At 46.1% G+C, this 18,426-nt stretch overlaps 2 protein-coding genes across 2 annotated transcripts in view; one reads left to right on the forward strand and one right to left on the reverse strand.

Annotated features, from left to right (window-relative positions):
• FBXW8 (F-box and WD repeat domain containing 8) overlaps positions 1 to 18,426 on the reverse strand; it is a 118,182-nt gene that overhangs the window by 6,746 nt on the left and 93,010 nt on the right. Inside the window, exon 8 of the mRNA XM_049619275.1 lies at positions 11,250 to 11,377. Coding sequence (XP_049475232.1) covers positions 11,250 to 11,377 — 128 coding nt within the window. The remainder of the gene's footprint in view (positions 1 to 11,249; positions 11,378 to 18,426) is intronic.
• Positions 13,820 to 17,281, forward strand: LOC125914698 (60S ribosomal protein L39-like). The gene is made up of 2 exons (XM_049620249.1): positions 13,820 to 13,843; positions 17,063 to 17,281. Exons 1-2 carry the CDS (start codon positions 13,820 to 13,822, stop codon positions 17,279 to 17,281), a joined length of 243 nt encoding a protein of 80 aa, XP_049476206.1.

Raw genomic sequence — 18,426 nt, forward strand, 5'->3', positions numbered from 1 at the left:
TGAACGGGGGAGGGGCAGAGAGAGAGGGAGACACAGAATCGGAAGCAAGTTCCAGGCTCTGAGCCATCAGCCCAGAGCCTGATGCGGGGCTCGAACTCGCGGACCGCGAGATCGTGACCTGAGCTGAAGTCGAACGCTTAACCGACGGAGCCACCCAGGCGCCCCAACTCATGGCTTTTAAACATGTGTGAGGTGTGTTCACTGGTAATGAGAGAAATTAAGAACTAGAACTACAGTTCGATACCACCGGTTACCTGTCTGCCCAGCAGAGATCAAGTTCGGTAATCCACCCCGTGAGACCCTCCACGCTGGAGAGACCTGGACAGACACGCACTTACACACGCCCGATGTGAGCACAGACCCCTCTTCGGGGAGTGTTCTGGCAATATCCAGCAACAATACACTTCGCTTCTGACCCAGCAGTTTTGCTGCTAGGAATTTTATCTAGGCTGTACCTAATATACATATACAAACACACGTGGCCACACAAGGCCATTAGCACGGTTTTTAGAAGATGGGGTTTCTGTTTCAGACAATTTCCTGACCCTCCCACTGAAAGTCACTTAATACTGCCGGATAAATTACACCCCTGAAAATGCACTGCTCGGTGTCTCAGTTGCCGGCATGCATGTGGGGTGGGGCGAGTCTGTTGCCAGGTGCCAACCTCAGGAACTACGGGTAGGGTTGGAGCTTCCCAAAACACAGCCGCAAGAAGGTAAGACTTGGGCCCACCCAAAGGGGGTGGGAATAGATTCCTGCTTTACAAAAAAAAAAGTCACAGTTCTATAAATGAGAGGTGCCTGGGTGGCTCAGGTAAGCATCCGACTCTTGGGTTCGGCTCAGGTCATGACCTCATGGTTCGTGGGGCTCAAACCCCTGGGCTGAAAGCACAGAGCCGGCTTGGGAGTCTTTGTCTTTTCTTCTCTCTCTGCTCTCACTCTCTCAAATTTTTTTTAATGTTTATTTTTGAGAGAGACAGGGCATGAGTGGGGGAGGGGCCGAGAGAGGGCGACACAGAATCTGAAGCAGGCTCCAGGCTGTCAGCACAGAGACTGACGCAGGGCTCGGACTCGTGAGCCTAAGTCGGATGCCTCACAGACTGAGCCACCCAAGCGCCCCTCGAAATAAGCAAACTTAAAAACAATTCTTATATAAAACTTCTGTAAATGAAAACACAGCCCCTGAAATTAAATTCATTAGATAGGCTGGAAGACTGTGTGGACTAGACGATAAATCTGAAAGATGACCTAGAATGGAGTGCACGTGAATAAAAAATGTGACCAACGGATTAGGAGACACAAATGATGGAAGGGGACAGTTCGGCCTGTGTCCAAAAGAAGTTCCAGACGGAGAAAACAAAGCATACTGCAAAGAGGCAATATTCGAATAGCGAGTGGCGGGCAGGTTTCTAGCATTCACGGGGTTAAAGGTGCCCGCTCCCTCTAGTCGCGGGCACTGTCATGCTGTTTGCGAAGCAGACTCGTTCACGACGGGGGCACTGGGTAGGCTGGGCGGTGGCCGCACAGGCACGCTGTTCCTGTTCAAACCGTGCCGTGTCTCACACGCGCTCCCGTACATAAACCTGGAGTTCAGAAATCCGTACTCCTGGCACACGGGCGAGGGCCTGGAACCACCTCACACTCTCTGACTATGGCGCGCCCCGCGGGCCCCCCTCCCCGGCGCGGGGTCTGGACCCGAGATGCAGACAGCGTGGAGCAGACTTGGGAGACCAAGGTCTCCCTCCATCAGCATTTAGAGCCACTTGAGGCATCTGTGAGAAAAGGTGGACCCCCTGGAAAAGGCAGGCTGGCAGCAGGCGACAGCTGCACCGCTTACCAACCGCAACGTGAAGGGGAAGATTCTAGCCCCAGTACTTGTCAGCGGATATCTGCTTAATAGGGGTCCATTTCACCGTGGTGATTTTCATAAAGAGCTCCTCTGTTGAATATTTATTCTCCATAATTTACAGTTTGGCTGTTAGGAAGACAAAGGCAAACACAAATTCGGTCCAGAAGTTCAAAGTTTGCCATCTGTTTTCCTATTGTATTTAGATACCAGCATGGATGGCTCCAAACAAAATAAACAAATACACCAAAAGATGCAGCATTTGCGTATTTTACATCACTAAGGAAAATAAGAACGGCCAAGACAACTTGAACCACTCCCCGCCCCCCCCCCCAGCAAAAAAGGAAGAGCAGGTATAGGACATCTCCCGGGAGAGGCATCCTCTGCATTCTTGTCGACAGACAGAAATGGCAGAGTCCGCGCGAGCCATTCACGTTCCCACGGGGAGAGCGGGGTCTGCCTCGAACGCCTGACGAAGCCACCCCGCCCTGAACCGCCTGCCTTGGCAAATTCAGCGCTCCAACCAAAGACTTGATGCTGGGACACAGGTAGCACCACAAACGGGCACAACATGACGCCAAGACCACCGACGCCAGGGACAAAAAGAAGCCAACGGTAGATATTGTGAATTCCTATCCTGCGAGTATTTCATCAACTTTGCCCGTTGAAAAGAAAAATAATTGGTCCGAAAGCTGTAATTGTGTTATGTTTAATATTCATGGTTGGGTTTGGAGGGCTGTTCCAACGCTCCCTCGCTCCAGCCCCTCTCTAATGAAAATCACGCCGTAGGAGTCGGCTCTCGCCTGCCAATTAAAATAAAAGACACCAGAACCTTCCAAAGACTCCAGCAGAGGAGCATCCATCTGATGGGCAGGAAAACGTGCTGGAACGGGGAGGGAGGCCCACTCTGGTTGGTCCTGTGCTAAGAGCTCTGAATAACTTATTCTAACACTTACAGATGGAGCAAACACAACATTTACGCCCCGCTCCCCGCTCGCTCGCTCGCTCGCTCGCTGACAGCAGGGAGCAGGGCACCACAACTTCCTATTTGTCAGGGCCAGAAGTAAGCTCCGAGACTCTCTGGCTGGGGCGGGGGGGCTCGCTTCCCATTGGTTTGGATTAAATAGTCCTGTATGATAATAAGGCAAGCCGTATCTGATGGCAGAGATGAAGCCTATTCAGACTCTGGCTCAGCAGTTTCATTTAGAAGGACCTGACCTAAAGCTGGATTTCTATCCAGAAAATAGACGGGACAAACAAGAAACCTTTAAAATGGAAGTGTGTGTGTGTGTGTGTTTTATTTATATATATATATATATATATATATATATATATATATATATAATATATATACATATGTATATATATATTATATATATATAATTTTTTTTTTAAAGAAATCACAGGATTCTGTTTTGTCTCACTGAACTTGGGCTATTAGAGAGGACCTTACGTACAACCTTATCTGCCAAAATCAACAGCTCTGTCTATATACCACTGATGATGGCCTCTGGTGAACGATTCACTTGAAACAGCAACTGGAAGAACACGCAGTTTTAAAGCAGGACTAGCCAGTTTAATGATCCAACTCCAGGGTCGGCTCAGAGCTCTGTGTTAAAAGCTGTATGTCTCTGGGGTTTAGAGCCCTCCTTACGGTGTCCACGAAGAGCAGTAGGACCCGTGGAATGGTCACTCAACCTTTCTGGCCCTCGTTCCTCAGCTGGGCCAGCACTGGATGGCCCTGAAGAGCTCTGTGAGCAGTAATGGTGATATAAGGGACGCCCAAATAATACGGCACAAGATCCCAAACCGGAAACATGGAAATATTTAGCTTACGTTAATGTCCTTGTAGATTTTAAATTTTAATCAGATGAGTACACTCGGAATAACCTATTTTATGGTCAGTTGATTTTCAACAATGGTACTGAGACAGTTCAATGGGGGAAAGAACAGTCTTTTCAACAGATGGTGCTGGGACACCAGGGCATCCACATGTGAGAGAATGAGGCCAGACTCCTATCTCACAACATACAAAAATCAACTCCAAATGCATTGGAGACCTTACTGTAGCAGCCCAAACTAGAAAACCTCTTTAGAGAAAACAGAAGAGTAAATCGTGGTGATCCTGGGCTAGGAAATGGCTTTTTCAATAGGACACCAACAGCACTGGTGACAGAAGAAAACAGATACACTGAACTTCACTCAAATTAAAAACGATTGTGTTTCGAAGGATGCCACCGAGAGAGTGAAGGGACAACCCACACATTAGGAGCAAATACTTACAAATCCTATCTAATAAAGGATTGGTATCTGTAATCTATGAAAGACTCTTACAACTCAATAAATAAAAAGACAACCCAGCTAAAAAATGGGCCAAGGATCTGAATGGACATTTATCCGATGAGGCCAAAAAGCAAATGAAAGGGTGTTCAACATCATCAGCCACCGGGAGAATGAAAATCAAAATCACAATGAGCTACCCCTCATACCCGTTACGCTGTAATTAGAGACCAGAGTAAGTACGGGCCAGGCGGTGGAGAAATCAGAACCATCACCCACTGCCAGTGGGGATGTGAAACGGCGCACTTTCAAAAAAAGCGTCTAAGTTCCCGAGATGGGTAAACGTTGAGTTACCATATAAGCCAGGAACTCCACTCCTAAGTATATATCCAAGAAAACTGAAAACATACGTCTACACAAAAATTTGTACCTGAATGACGACAGCAGTATTCATAATAGAAAGTGGAAATAACCCAGATGTTCATTAACTGATGAACGAATAATGTGGCATACTCACACAATGAATACTGTCTGTCCATAAAAAGGAATAAAGTAGTGATTCATGCTACAACACACGTTTATCTCGGAAATAACTATGCCAAGTGGAAGAAGCCAGTCACGACGGGTCACATTTTATAGGATTCCACTTATAGGAAATGTCCCAAACAGATGGGGATGATGGTGATGGTCGCACGGCCTTGTGGATGTTACACTCAATTGTACAGTTTAAACTGGTGAGTTGTAGGCATGTGAATTTTATCTCAATAAAGCTGCTAAAAATTTAAATAATCTTGAGATTACAGGGAGAAAAAAGCAGTGGGAATTGTTGGTGCAGTGCTGTTGCCTTGACAACCCACTACCAACCTGACCTGGGCCCTCACCACCACATCCGATTTAGATCCTCCCTGCAGAGCACGGATGAGCTGCTCTGTTCCAGATCCCCGGTTTCATGGCGGGGAATGAGCAGGTCACCGATGAGAAGACTGAGAACAACAGACAGAACGGGAAGGGGCCTCATTCAACACAGCCCTTGACTGCCAACTATTTTATTGAAATCACTGAAGAGAAGATGGGAGTTCTGGTTCTGGCCAAGAGGAACTAAAGCCCATTACCACCTCTGTCTCCTGCTGAACTACAACCAAAACCTCTGGATGCAACACAAAAACCAAATACCTGAAGCCTCTGGAGAGTCAACCCGAGACGCTGGGCTACGGAGGCCGTGGTCACGTGGGGGGTCCTCTTGCTCATAGCCATGCCCCAGGCATGAGCTCCGAGAGCAGAGCGGTACGTGCAACAGGAGCTAAAGCTCCAAAAAAATCCCACCACCTTTCTGAAGAACCACGGAAAGGGGCCCCTGCAGTCCAAACAATGTGTGTGTTGTCGGGGGGGGGGGGGGAGTGCTTTGTGGGGATTTCTCCCTCTTTTCTCTGGTGCTTTGCCCCAAAGGCAGACTCTAGTCACAGGGTTGCACGGTGGTAGCAAAGCAGGCAGGTAAAACTCTGAGAGAAACCCCCTCTTCCGGTGAGAGGCCCAAGGGAAAGGAGCACCTAAAAGGCTGGAGAGTGCAGGGTTGAAGAGAGGAGGGCGCTAAAGGAAAGCCTCTTACACATCCATGAATCCCAGGCTCATCTCTGAGCTGCGCAGGTGAGATCCAAATCAGCAGAGCAAAGGCCGTGCGATCTCAACTAAGATTTAAACCTCTGCCATCTCCAGAGGAGCTGAATAGACATTTTTTCCTGAGGACAGAGGTGACCAACAGACACAGGACAAGATGCTCAACACCACTCATCATCAGGGAAATGCAAATCAAAACCACAATGAGATACGACCTCATGCCAGTTAGAATGGCTAGTATCGAAGAGAAATAACAAAGGGGGTGCCTGGGTGGCTCACTCGATTAAACACCTGACTCTTGATTTGGGGTCAGGTCACGATCTCATGGTTGTGAGATCGAGCCCCGCGTCGGGCTCTGTGCTGACAGCTCGGAGCCTGGAGCCTGCTTCGGATTCTGTTGTCCCCTCTCTCTCTGCCCCTCCCCCGCTCAATGCTCTGTCTCACCCTGTCTCAAAAATTAATACAAACATTAAAAAAATATTCAAAATTCCATCACTGGTTACTTACCCAAAGAAAACAAAACCACTAATTTGAAAAGATGCATGGCATCCCCATGTTCACTGCAGCATTATTTACAAGAGCCAAGATTCGGAAGCAACTTAAGTGTCTGTTGGTGGATGGATAAAGACGTAGTGTGTATATACAATGGAACACTACTCAGCCACAAAAAACGAAGTCTCTCCTCCTACAACATGCATGGACCTAGAAGGTATTATACTACCTGAAATAAGTCAAAGAGAAAAAGACAAATACCATATGATGTCACAGATATGGAACCTAAAAAACAAAACAAGAGATCAAACCAAAAACAGACACAGACTCATAAATACAGAGAATGAACTCGTGGCTGCCGGAGCAAAGGGAGGTTGGGAGGATGAGCAAAAGGGTGAAGGAGACTAAGAGGACACAGAATCCCAGTTATACAATAAATAAGTCACAGAGATGAAAAGTACAGCAAAGGGAATACAGTCCAGAATGTTATAAAAATATTGTATGGTAATAGATGGTAACTACCTTTATTCTGCTGATAACGGATAGGTGGATAAAACGGCTGATCACCATGTTGTACATGTGAAACTAATATAACATTATATGCCAACCAATGTTTCAACTTAAAAAAGTAAAAGACCACTACCATCTCAGACTAACCCCTGGGGAGCTAGGTTGCATATGTGTGAGACAGAGCGAGAGCCGCATAAAAAAAAACCTTTGAAAATTGAGCGGACACTTGAATATCCACCCACAGGAGACAGAACTTCCAGTCTGAACTTAACCAGGACGGCTGCCTATTGAAAACAAAAATCTTAACATTCTCCAGAGGATTATACAATAGGATCCAAAGCAGACACAACGTAACACCCCAAATGTCCAGGATATAGTCCTAAATTACTTGACATACCCCCCACCCCACCCCTGCAAACACACACACACACACACACACACACACACCCAGGAAAATGTGACCCACTCTCATGGGAAAAAACAACCCAGACTTGGGGAATCATCAATGACTTTCAAAGCAGCTACTGTGACTATATTCCAAGGAGTAAAGGTAAAAATGGTAAGAGAGAATGATGTTCTGAACAGAGAAAGAGATCTAAGTGGAAATTTTGAACTAAAAATATCTGAAATAAAAAATTCACTGAAGGGGCTCAGTAGGAACATGGGGATGCCAGAGGAAAGAAGGCGGCCATGAACCTGAAATTAAATGCATACTTATGCAGTCTGAAGAACAGAAAGTTTAGGGAAGAAAATGAACATATAGCATCAGTGGCTGATGGACAGTATCCGAAGGTCTGACTTTGACATCACTGGAGTCCCAGGAGGGGAGGGGATGAGCGCAGAAAAAAAATATCTGAAGAAGTAATGACCGAAAACTTTCTAAATTTTGTAGAAGACAAAAATTCACAGATTTAAATGCTCGGTGAACGCCAAACAGGTTAAACAACAACAAAGTGGCTTATTTCCTGCAGTCTTCCTCTTGGTAATCTATTCAAGCTTGTCATAAATGTTCTCATTCCCAGGCCGTTAATTCATTTTTGCCTTCGGTGAACAAATACATAGTTTCATTTAATTAGAAATACCATTGATCGTAAGAAGCACAGTTACTTTGGGTAACATTTAAAGATGCTGCCAATTTTACGATGCCCTTGTAAACGGCAAGTCCTGATTTCACAGAGGTGAAAACGTAAAAAGAGAAGGGCATCTTAGAGTAAATACAAAGCTTTGTGTTGGGCACTCGCTGAGCGCTAGACTGACACTCAGGGGGAACGTGAGTGTCGGTGGTACTCCGCTATTCCTCACTCTTCTTGCTTTACCAGGAAAGGACAAAGGGAGCATTCAGAAGAAGTCACTGATCTACAGTGTTAAAACTCTCGTGCAGAGCCACACCTCGCTCTGTCCCTGCTTTATAGCCCTTCTCTCCCAGCAGGGGAGAGGCAGAGGCATGATCCAACCAGAGCTGTTTCCAGGCAATCATTCTCTTCAACTTCATCAGACTCTAACCTGCTTCTTGTGGACAGGGTGACAGGCTAGGTGAGCTTTTTCCGTGTGTGTGTGTGTGTGTGTGTTTAATGCTTATTTCTGAAGGAGAGAGCATGAGCAGGAAAGGCAGAGAGAGAGGGAGATAGAGAATCAGATGCAGGCTCTAGGCTGTCAGCATGGAGCCCAATGCGGGGCTCGAACACACAAACTGAGAGATCATGACCTGAGCTGAAGTTGGACGCTTAACCAACTGAGCCACCCAGGTGCCCTGCTATTTTTTCCTTTTTAATTTCAGCCTATCAGTCCCCGCTGCTTCCCACCCCTCCCCCAAGCTCCTTACAAAATTCTACCCATGTTTGCTGATTTCCTTATGTTAATGAAAAATTATTTTTGTCCTAACCTGGGACAGTTTCATGTATCTTTACAGTCCACTACACTCTTAGGTTGTTGATAGAGTATGAAGAGAGTGCAGTAGGATTAAGTTTAAATATAAAAAAGGAGGTTCCAGGCTTTTACAAGTGCATTGACCATTATAGTGGCAGCCAGAACTACATATAGTTCTCTTCATAGTATTTGACCCCTTTCTGCCTCTGTTGAAATGAAACATAAGCTGTATGAGCCTGGGTGTGCATTTCTAGTGAGATCCTACTCATAGCTCATTAAGCCTTTGGGGAAACACACGCACGCACGACTTCCCTCTACCGATCTGAAAGCCTACATTCTTTATTCTTTTCTTTTTCCAGACATAATTTTTTAACACCCGTGTTTCAAGTTCTTTGTGCTTACACTGCTTTTCTGCTTCACAGAGAATGACCTCCTATATCATGGTCACCAGCAGAGTGGTCAAACAGCTGGCATGCAGTTGTAGGACTGCCCTGATGAAATGCCACCTTGCACACCGCCTCCTGAACGCCAAACCACTAGTCTGTTCCTTTCACCCCACAGAGACAGGGGATTAAGAAACAAACAAAAAACATAACATTCGTTTCCTAATAAAACAGGCTTAACATGGTCAAATCAGCACTTGACAATGACCAGAGAGGGGTGCCTGGGCGGCTCAGTCGGTTGGGCGTCCGACTTTGGCTCAGGTCATGATCTCGCGGTTCGTGCGTTTGAGCCCCACGTTGGGCTCCGTGCTGAGCCTGGAGACTGCTTCGGATTCTGTGTCTCGCTCCCTCCCTCCCTCCCTCCCTCTCTCTGCCTCTCCCCTGCTTGTGCTCTTTCAAAAATAAACAAACATTAAAAAAAATTTTAAAGAAAGAAAGAAAGGGGAAGGAAGGGAGGGAGGGAGGGAGGGAGGGAGGGAGGGAGGAAGGAAACGACCAGGAAGGAAGGAAGGAAGGAAACGACCAGAGAGCCATTTTACACAGGGCCTTTAGCCCCTCAGACAGCCTTGCTCCAGGGGAAAAATTCAGCTTTACAGAGTCTGAAGTCTGTAGGTCTCCTAACTGGACAAGGATCCTGTTCAGCCAACAAGGGTCAGGAAAACCTGGCTTTAACTGCCCTGCAACCGACTAGACTAAGTTAGGCAGAAGGGAGCCGTCTCTTCTCTGGAACACTACCATGCTGTCCTGTGAGCCGAGCTGTAGCTGAACACCTACCTAAATGCTCACGCTGTAAACAAACTCTGAAGCATAAGCTACAATCCGAAACCCTTCCATTTGGACGCCCGCAGGAGCCCTCTGCATTTGCTCTCCTGGAAAGCGGTTAGTAGCTACTAAGTCCCTGGAGGGAGATCCTATCAGATAAGCCTGGAGCCCTTGTACAGCTCAGTCTACAAACTCAAACATGGGAGTAGAACTACAAACTGATTGGTTTCTTTTGCTGTGCCTCACGCGGGGCCGCTTATCAAGCCTGGTTTGGTTTTGTTTTGAAATAGAAAAATGGGACCTACACTGAGGAGTTCAATTCTCGAGCTCAGAAATCATCAGCCATTTTAGGAAGCCTTGAGAAAAAAATTTTCTTTCGATAGAGCACACTCACATAATCTGTTTGCTCTAGGGGAAGGGGGTAGCAGAGGGGGGAAGGTCAGGAGTTGAAAATATTATTTGACATGATAATTATTTTTGCAAGCTGCTGCAGCGGTGCGGGTGCGGCCGAGGCCTGGGACTTGGCACGCAGGAGCGCCCGCCTCGCGATCCGATCCCCCCCACCGAGCAGCCCACCACCTGCAGCCCGGGGCCGGGCCCGGGGAAGGGGGAGGGGGGCGCCGGCAGACCCTGGCCTCTAGCCACGCTACCTCTCTTCGGGGCACCGGATCAGACAAGGCAGATAACCAGCCAAAAAAAGAGAAAAGAAAAAAAAAGACAAGGAAAAGAAAAGACAAGGGGGAGAGGGAATGGGCAGAGAAAAAGACCTAAAATTCGGACTCAGAGGGTCTTTTCAAACTTTAATCCTTTCGTGCTGATGGTTCCTGGAGCGTCGTGGCTGGCACTGGACCCTGTACCAGGAAAATCCGACTCCCTAAGCCAAAGCGTTAAAGAGAAGACTGCTAATCAGCTAAAGAGAAACTGGAATCTGTTCCCATCAAGTCCCTTTCTCCCCCCATCACCAGAGGGACACCATAGCGTTCTGAAATACACTCTTGACATCATTTGGCAGGCAACCCTATTCTGTTGAACATGATTCAGCCCTTAGGTTATTGTTTTTAATATCAGAAAGTGAGCTTTTAAATGCCAAACAAATTTTGCAGCAGGGGAACAAAAGATACTCCAAGTGGTCTCACTGGACCTTCTACCAACTGTGTCCACCAAATGGCTGAAAAGACCACCTTCCCGGAGCGTGTCAGAAATGAGGCGGAGACCCAGCTCTGTCCAACTATTACCTAATGCAAGACTTTGTTCTCCACGTTCACAGGGGCGGTATTTAAGGATCAGGGCTGAGCTGAGGCGGGCGAGGCTGTGGAGCGAGCCCGCAGCGGTGTGAGCAGCAGAGGGACTGAGCGAGAACAGCGGGGCCGAGCCGAGGGGCAAAGCCTCGGCAGGAGCTCCCGTGGCTACGGGACGCGGCTCCTCACTCAGACTTACCTCCTGTCCATGTTGCCACTGACCATGAGGTTGGGGGGGCTGTCTCTGAGGTTGACGCAAGTGAAATCCCCGAGCGCGTTACCCAGCTTCGAGAGGCAGCGCTCTGCCTCCAGGCTGTACACCAGGATCTGGGAAGGAAGGAAGACGCGTGGGTTGGCAGCTGCACACAGGAGGCCTACGTGCAACACTTCTCACTGCAGCCTTGCCCAGGGCAGGGCCATTATTACTCCCCAGCTCCTTCTATAAGGGACATGATCTGCCGCTTAATGTCCTTACCTTTTCCAAGGAGTGACAGTGTAGGGATATGGCTACTGGAATGACAAAAGGACACGCAAAAGAAAATAAAAGAACATCCCAAGAATTCCTCAGGCCAAGGTGCAAAATCCTAGGACACAAAAGAAAATGCCAAATGGGGATATGAGGCATCCCAATTTCCTAAGCCAGAAAAAGCAGCATAGAAAACAAGGGTCACTGACTGCTGAGAAGCTGCTTTCTGATTTCCTGATGTCTGCAGATGAGCCAGCCTGTGTTCTCTTTATTTTTCCCCTCTCTCTGTGGATATCCCGGAAGGTAAAAACAACACTACAAGTATCCGGGAAGATGGACACTTAATCACTACATGACCAGTGATTCCTTTAGATTAAACTGCAAACCAAAACACAAAGCCTTGTTCCCAAACATTAAAAAAAATTTTTTTATTGATATAATTGGTATAATCATATTGGTATAAGGAACATTCCCAAACATTTCTCTCTTCGGCCACTCTCAACTTGCTAATTTTAGGAGGCTCTGTTCTATAAGGTATAGAGGCAAATAAGGTACCCTTGATCACTAGACAATGCATTCATCATATCTGAACATTTCTGTGCTATCTCTCCAGCAAAAAGAAAAAAAAAAGAGGATTTATGAGGAATCTTTCTAAAGAATATTTAAGTCTTTTACTAAAAAAAAAACCTTAGTAATTCAGTGAATTAACATGAAATGCTTGCTATGCATTATTCACTGTTGTTAATACTGAAGATACACCCTTGCCCAAATTCACAGTTCAAAAGCCTCCTCGTTCACCCACACTCACACACACACACCCTCCCTGAACATGCATTCTATTCTGTTGGTCATGTGGTTAAATTTATTGAACTCAGAAGTTTTAATGTTAATATTTCGTAGATAGACTCTCCTCCCTTCTCACACACACGAAAATGAAATGTGCTATCTTTTTCTTCTCAACCTATACGATTACCAATTATCAGGATACAGATTCTTATTTCAGCACTGAGAGGTTGTGGGTCTCCACCTTGAAAACCACGATCTCTTCATCAACACACACTTCTAATAAGTGAACCTTTGGAAATGCTTCACAGTTTAAAAAAAAAAAAAAAAGACTAATATTAATTAACTATTGTGAGCAGCACCTGAAAGAGGCTGAAAGGAAAGAGGCAATTTCAAAATTTAAACCGCTTTCCTAATCACAAAGACTACAGAGAGCAAGCTAAATTTTATTTTTATTTTCACGCAGTTGAAAGTAAGTTTGAGAAAATTCCAACAATTTTAAATGAAAACAATTTCAACAATTCTAAAATATCCAAAAGAAGTTCTTCTTCCAAGTAATATTGATTAGAAGTAATCAAATCTATCTATAGTGAGTAACCTAAAAGTTGCATAAAATCCATTCCTGGAAGGATAAAAACAATTCAAACAGCAACCTCATGGTCTCTCATAATTTCCACACTTCTGTATCATAATAGAGCTTTCAGTAGAGTTGTTAGACTCAATTTCTTTTTGTTTTTATAATAGTTCCACTTCCATCGTAGGAAGGTAGGCCTTAAAAGTGCAAAGGTCTGTGGTAAACCTAAGAATTAAAATCTGGTATTGAGTCCATCCTTACTTTTTCTAGTTCATTTTTGACAAGTGGATAGGTCATCTCTGAGTGACACAGGGAACTCTGATCCCTCTCCGGAAAGACTGCAAATTCATCATAAAGGCATCAAAGTTCATAGCGAAGAGTCAAGTATTTTCTGAAATGTTTAATAATTCAATGAATCAGAATATCCAAAGAGTACCTTTACCATTAGGGTTAGTTAAAGACCACAGAGATTAGAAAACACATTACCCATCTCCGAGGCGGTTCTTTCCATGTTAAAAGTCCCTTAACGACCTTTACCATTTCTCCCTCCCTTGCTCACTCCCTCCCACGCTCTCTCTCTTTTAATAAGGTTGAGCAAATGGGACTTCATTTTATCTGATTGCCACAGACTAGTGAGATTAATTATTCATGCTCACACTCCCCCTCTTGTTAAGACCATGCATTAGACTAATTTTTCTCTTTATTGCCCTAGTTGGGTGAGTCTCAACCCATGGCCACTTGACTCCCTCTCAGAGGTGTATGGATATGCTAGAAAGAAGGAAAATACTACCCAGAGCTAAAATCTTGGAGAAAATGTTCTGCATTCATGTGACCGCCAAATCAATAGATGCTGCTGGGGATTTTTCCTTTTAAGTACCAAGTGAATGTTGCAGAAGAGCCTACATAGTGATTACAGAGCAAATTTTTATTTTAAGAATTACCTACAATGACCAACAGCTATTTTGCAGAGGTAACTATAGGATGTGCGGTGTTACAGTTGCAGGACACTGGGTGGCCCTCCCTGCTCTTTGGCTTCCAGGCAGATCGAGAGGGCACCGGATGGAAGCAAACACCATAGACAAAGAACTTCAGCAGAAAGTTTTTTTCTGTGTTTTTTCCTCCTCTTCGTAAAAACCTTAAAGTATCTTCATAAATCCTAGTCTTAGAATCCAAACTTTAAATTCTGTCAGCTATTCAGATGTCTTTGAAATTCTTTTCTTAAAAAAAATTGTTTTCTGATTTCAAACGTAATAGATCTTGTAACAAATTCTAACACAACAGAATTAAATAAGGAGCGGTAACCTTCTGTAGGTCAATCTCAGAAATAACTACACTTCAGCAGTTCGGTGTATATACCGCTAGACTTTTTCTGACACAGGTCTGCCTTGCCTTTCTACATGTGCGTGTGTGTGCGTGTGTGTGTGTGTGTAAAACTGTTTTTTCCCTGAATGGGATTATTGTTTTATAACTTGTTTTTCCTACTTAAACAACAGGAGAGTCCTTTCTTCATTAGTATCTATAGGTAAATCTTGTTCTTTTTAATGCCTGCATAGAATTTCTTATGGATGTGTAATTTCGTATTGATGGCTATTTGGGCTGTTAATAAATTTTTAGACAAAATAACGTACTTCGTTACTGCAACAAATATTATCAATCATCTTCTTTGCAGTCGGTACTGGAATGAACAGGGACGGTGGGTGACACGTGGAGGCCTCAGCCTGCTGCCAGCTGCAACAAGCCGCCTCTTCACCAGCTGGTGCACGGCCACCGGCTGTCCTGCTCCTCGATATGTGGGACCCGCCTCTCTGAGGAGACCCACCTTACAGCCACGTCCTGGCATCTGGTGTTGTAATGGCAGGGGCGGCAGGGTAGAATCAGGAAGTGGGGGGCGGCCACGGGGCCAGCATCTGGGATACCCCGGTGTGACCCGGAACACTCAGTGTGCCCAGGACTGGCCTTCCAACCAAAGCGTGAAGGCAAGAGCTGACCAACGGCTACCGTCCCTGCAGTGGGCGAGGCCCTTCACCCACCTAGTAAGAAGTGAATATCGCACGGCAGAGGTTTCCTAAATGTGGGCACGCTGTTACATTCATCATGAAACAGCACCCAGTTGCATACAGGAATCACCACGGAGAGATTACAGAGCCTCGCGGTCCCCGACTTTTGGTCACACACTGATGAATGAAGAAAGGAACTCCGTCTGTGTTTAGATTTTAGACTTACCAAAACAGTAAGTCCTCCTCATACACTTCTGTCAAAGGCATCACTCCAACACCCACCTGAGCAGCTGGCTGGCCTCCACAGGACCGCAGCACTGCCTTTCCCAAAAAGTGAGGAGTGGTCAGAAGCCTTCCTTAGGAGACAGCGGCATTTTCAAAAGCATGGTGAATTAAAGATCACTTGTCTGCTGCGGTGGGGGAGGGACAGAGAGAGAGGGAGACAGAGGATCCAAAGTGCGCTCCGGGCTGACAGAGAGCCCGACATGGGGCTTGATTCCACAAACTGTGAGATCACAACCCGAGCCGAAGTCAGATGCTTAACTGGCTGAGCCGCCCAGGCACCCCCTCTGCTGCTATTTTAAAAAAGGGAAGAGACAAGGAGAGCGGAAGGTTGGCAGATGCTAGGCTGAGAGAGTCCAAGATAAAAGGCATGGGGGTGGGTATTTGAAATCTTTGGAGATGACAGTCTACCTACTTTTCTCTATTGATTCCCTAATAACCCGCCCCCACCACTACCACACATACTTGGCTCTTCTGAGGGGAGAAAGTCATGGTAAGAAGCCAGATTCTAGGGCATAAAGCAAACAGTCCTCACGTCCTCTCCTCTTCCACCCAAGGAAGCTTATTTTGTGCTCTCTCTGTGCCTTTGGCAGAGTTCATCTCCTCTCGTCGGTAATGAGGGTATTTACTGTCTACACGCTTCAGCTGCTGTTTACGAGGTGCCGTCTCGAACGGCACGTCAGCTTCTTTCTCTCAGACCCGTGGTTCTCAAACACCGGAAACTGGTTCGGCCAGGCCGGCTGAGGCCGTGCTACCAAGCGCCATGCCACATGCCATAAAACACTGCCTCGGACTCAGACCCTAAGTTCCTTAGGGAAGAAATCCTATCATTCATTCCTGCAGCACTGATCAAGGGCCCAGCATGTGCTTGGAGATGAACTGACTGGTACATCGGCAAATCTGGTAACCACAGTCTGGTTCACGACAAATACGCAGATACACCTTTTTTTGCTTGACGCATTCCCCCATTTCTGGATGCCTAATCCCGTTATTGGCTTATACAAAGAATTACTTCATCCTACTCAAAACAGAAGGAGGTTCCACAGATCCCTCTCCAGACCATCCAGATTCTAGAGCACTCCAGCTGTAGCCAGGCTAAGGTTTTCTCTGACAGCGCAGCAGACTAGAATATGGGGAAAACCCTCCTGTTTACAAACACTGAAAATGCTGCATAAGATTCAGTCTATTAAATACTCCTCAAACATTCTGTTTAACTCCTGAGAAATCAGAGAAATTCGGAGGAGCCAAAAACGAAGAGGGCGCTAAAACCAGAAAAGGAAGGGGCGCTCATGTCAGGGGCTGCTCTGAGGATATCTGCCAATGTCAGGAGCCCGGGAGCCTGGGGAGACAGGAGGCACGGTTTCTGGCCAGCACCAAGTGGAAACACCAGAACCGAGGTGTCTGCCTATTGCTGGGGCCCTCGTACGGACGGGTACGCTCAGTAAAAATCAGACCAGTGGAGAAGCCTATCCATTGGCAAATAGAGCCTCTCTGGAAACTCGTGTCTGCCTCAGGTTCAGCTCAGTGTGGAAACTGTTTGCCCCGGGTCTGCCCTCACCCAGGTTCACAGTTTAAATTTATACTACCTGTAAGGCCCAAAGCACCTGGGTGGCTCAGTCAGTCAAGCGTCCAACTCTTTGATTTCAACTCAGGTCATGATCTCTCATTGGCGGGATAGAGCCCCCCCCCCCCCCCCCACACACACACATAGGGCTCTGTGCTGACAGTCTGGAGCCTGTTTGGGATTCTCTCTCCCTTTCTCAAAAATAAATAAATAGACATTTAAACTACTTGCAAGGCCCCAAAGCCCCCTGGCCTGGTAACTGAAGTATTTTCAGGTTGGTAACATGTCTCCTGGTAGCTGGCAGGGTCTTCTCAGGAGGAAGATCCTCTCAACCCAGGCCCCTTAGGAAACCTACAAATTGCTTTCCTTTTCTCCGCCATTGTGGTGTGGGCAGTTGACGGTCGTCTCCGTGTCTTCTCACAAGACTTTCCGGATCAAGCAATTCAGGGCCAAGGAACAAAAGCAGAATCATCCTATTCCCCAGTGGATTCAGATGAAAACCGGTAATAAAATCAGGTACAACTCCAAGAGGAGACACTGGAGAAGAACCAAGCTGCGTCTATAAGCGATCGCACACGAGATGGCACACACATTAATGCTGCGTGAGGCCCCATGTCCCTCCCCTATCACTCTGTAGACATCCCTACTACCTGAACAATAGACCTGTTTTACCGGGGAAATGATTTTTGTCTGTTACTATGGCTCTGCACCAGTAGGTTGGCTCAGTAAGAAATATGTGAGACCTTTTGATTGGAAAAAAACAAAGAACAAAAGGAAACCTACAAATCAAGATCAGCCAAATACAGCTCATAAAAAAAAAATCCCAAGGCGGGGTTGGGCAGGGGGGAGAGGAGAGAGGGAAAGAAACCACAAGAGACTCTTAAGGACAGAGAACAAACTGAGGGTTGATGGAGGAGGTGGGTGGGGGATGGGCTAGATGGGCATTAAGGAGGCACTTGTGATGGGCACAGGGTGTTGTATGTAAGTGATGGATCACTGAATTATCCTGAAACCAATATTAGTATGTTAACTAAAATTTAAATTAAAAGTAAAAATAAATAAATAGATATTTATGAGGCCCCCAAAAAAATCCCAACTATAGAAAGGAACAACTCATCAAAAATGAGAGGTAGAAAACAAACTGATTAGACTTCCAAGGATATCAGATGTTTATTAGATAAAACAAAAAACGTATGCTGAAAATGTTTATAGAAATAAAATGGTGAGGAGTCGAAAGCATCAAAGAAGCCTCTGCAAAAACAAACAGATTTCTAGAAATTACAAAGGCAACGGACGAGCTAGAGAATTCAAGTCCAAGGAATTCCATGAACTAGAGACAGATTTGAAGACGTCACCTAGAATGCAACACAGAGAGGCAGAGATGGAAAATGTGAGTGAGCAGCACACAGCCCCGAGGAGAGGACAAGCTGGTCCAACACACATCTGCCCTGAGTTCCAGAGAGGAAGAACAGCCAGGATGAGGGAGAGGAAAATTTCCACAATGGCTGAGAATGTTCTACAACTGGAAGGAGGAAGCACAAGAGATCCGATGGGAAAAATAAAAGTGCAGGCACACCTAGAGACATCAGAGAGAAACCACAGGAAAGTAAGACTGGGAGGAGGAAGAGGCCTAAGCACAATGACCGTGAGACTGACAGCCAAGCTCTCAGTGGACCCAATGGAGTCCAAACCAATCGTCTCTCCAAAGGG

This window comes from Panthera uncia (genome assembly GCF_023721935.1).
Source record: "Panthera uncia isolate 11264 chromosome D3 unlocalized genomic scaffold, Puncia_PCG_1.0 HiC_scaffold_8, whole genome shotgun sequence".
Lineage (NCBI taxonomy): Eukaryota > Metazoa > Chordata > Mammalia > Carnivora > Felidae > Panthera > Panthera uncia.

What these genes read in the sequence shown, in the direction of transcription:
- LOC125914698 (XM_049620249.1), top strand. Translation starts at nt 13,820, where the DNA reads ATGACCAACAGCTATTTTGCAGAG. An exon ending in CCAACAGCTATTTTGCAGAG is followed by an intron (nt 13,844 to 17,062) that starts GTAACTATAGGA and finishes CAGGCCCCTTAG; the next exon opens with GAAACCTACAAATTGCTTTC.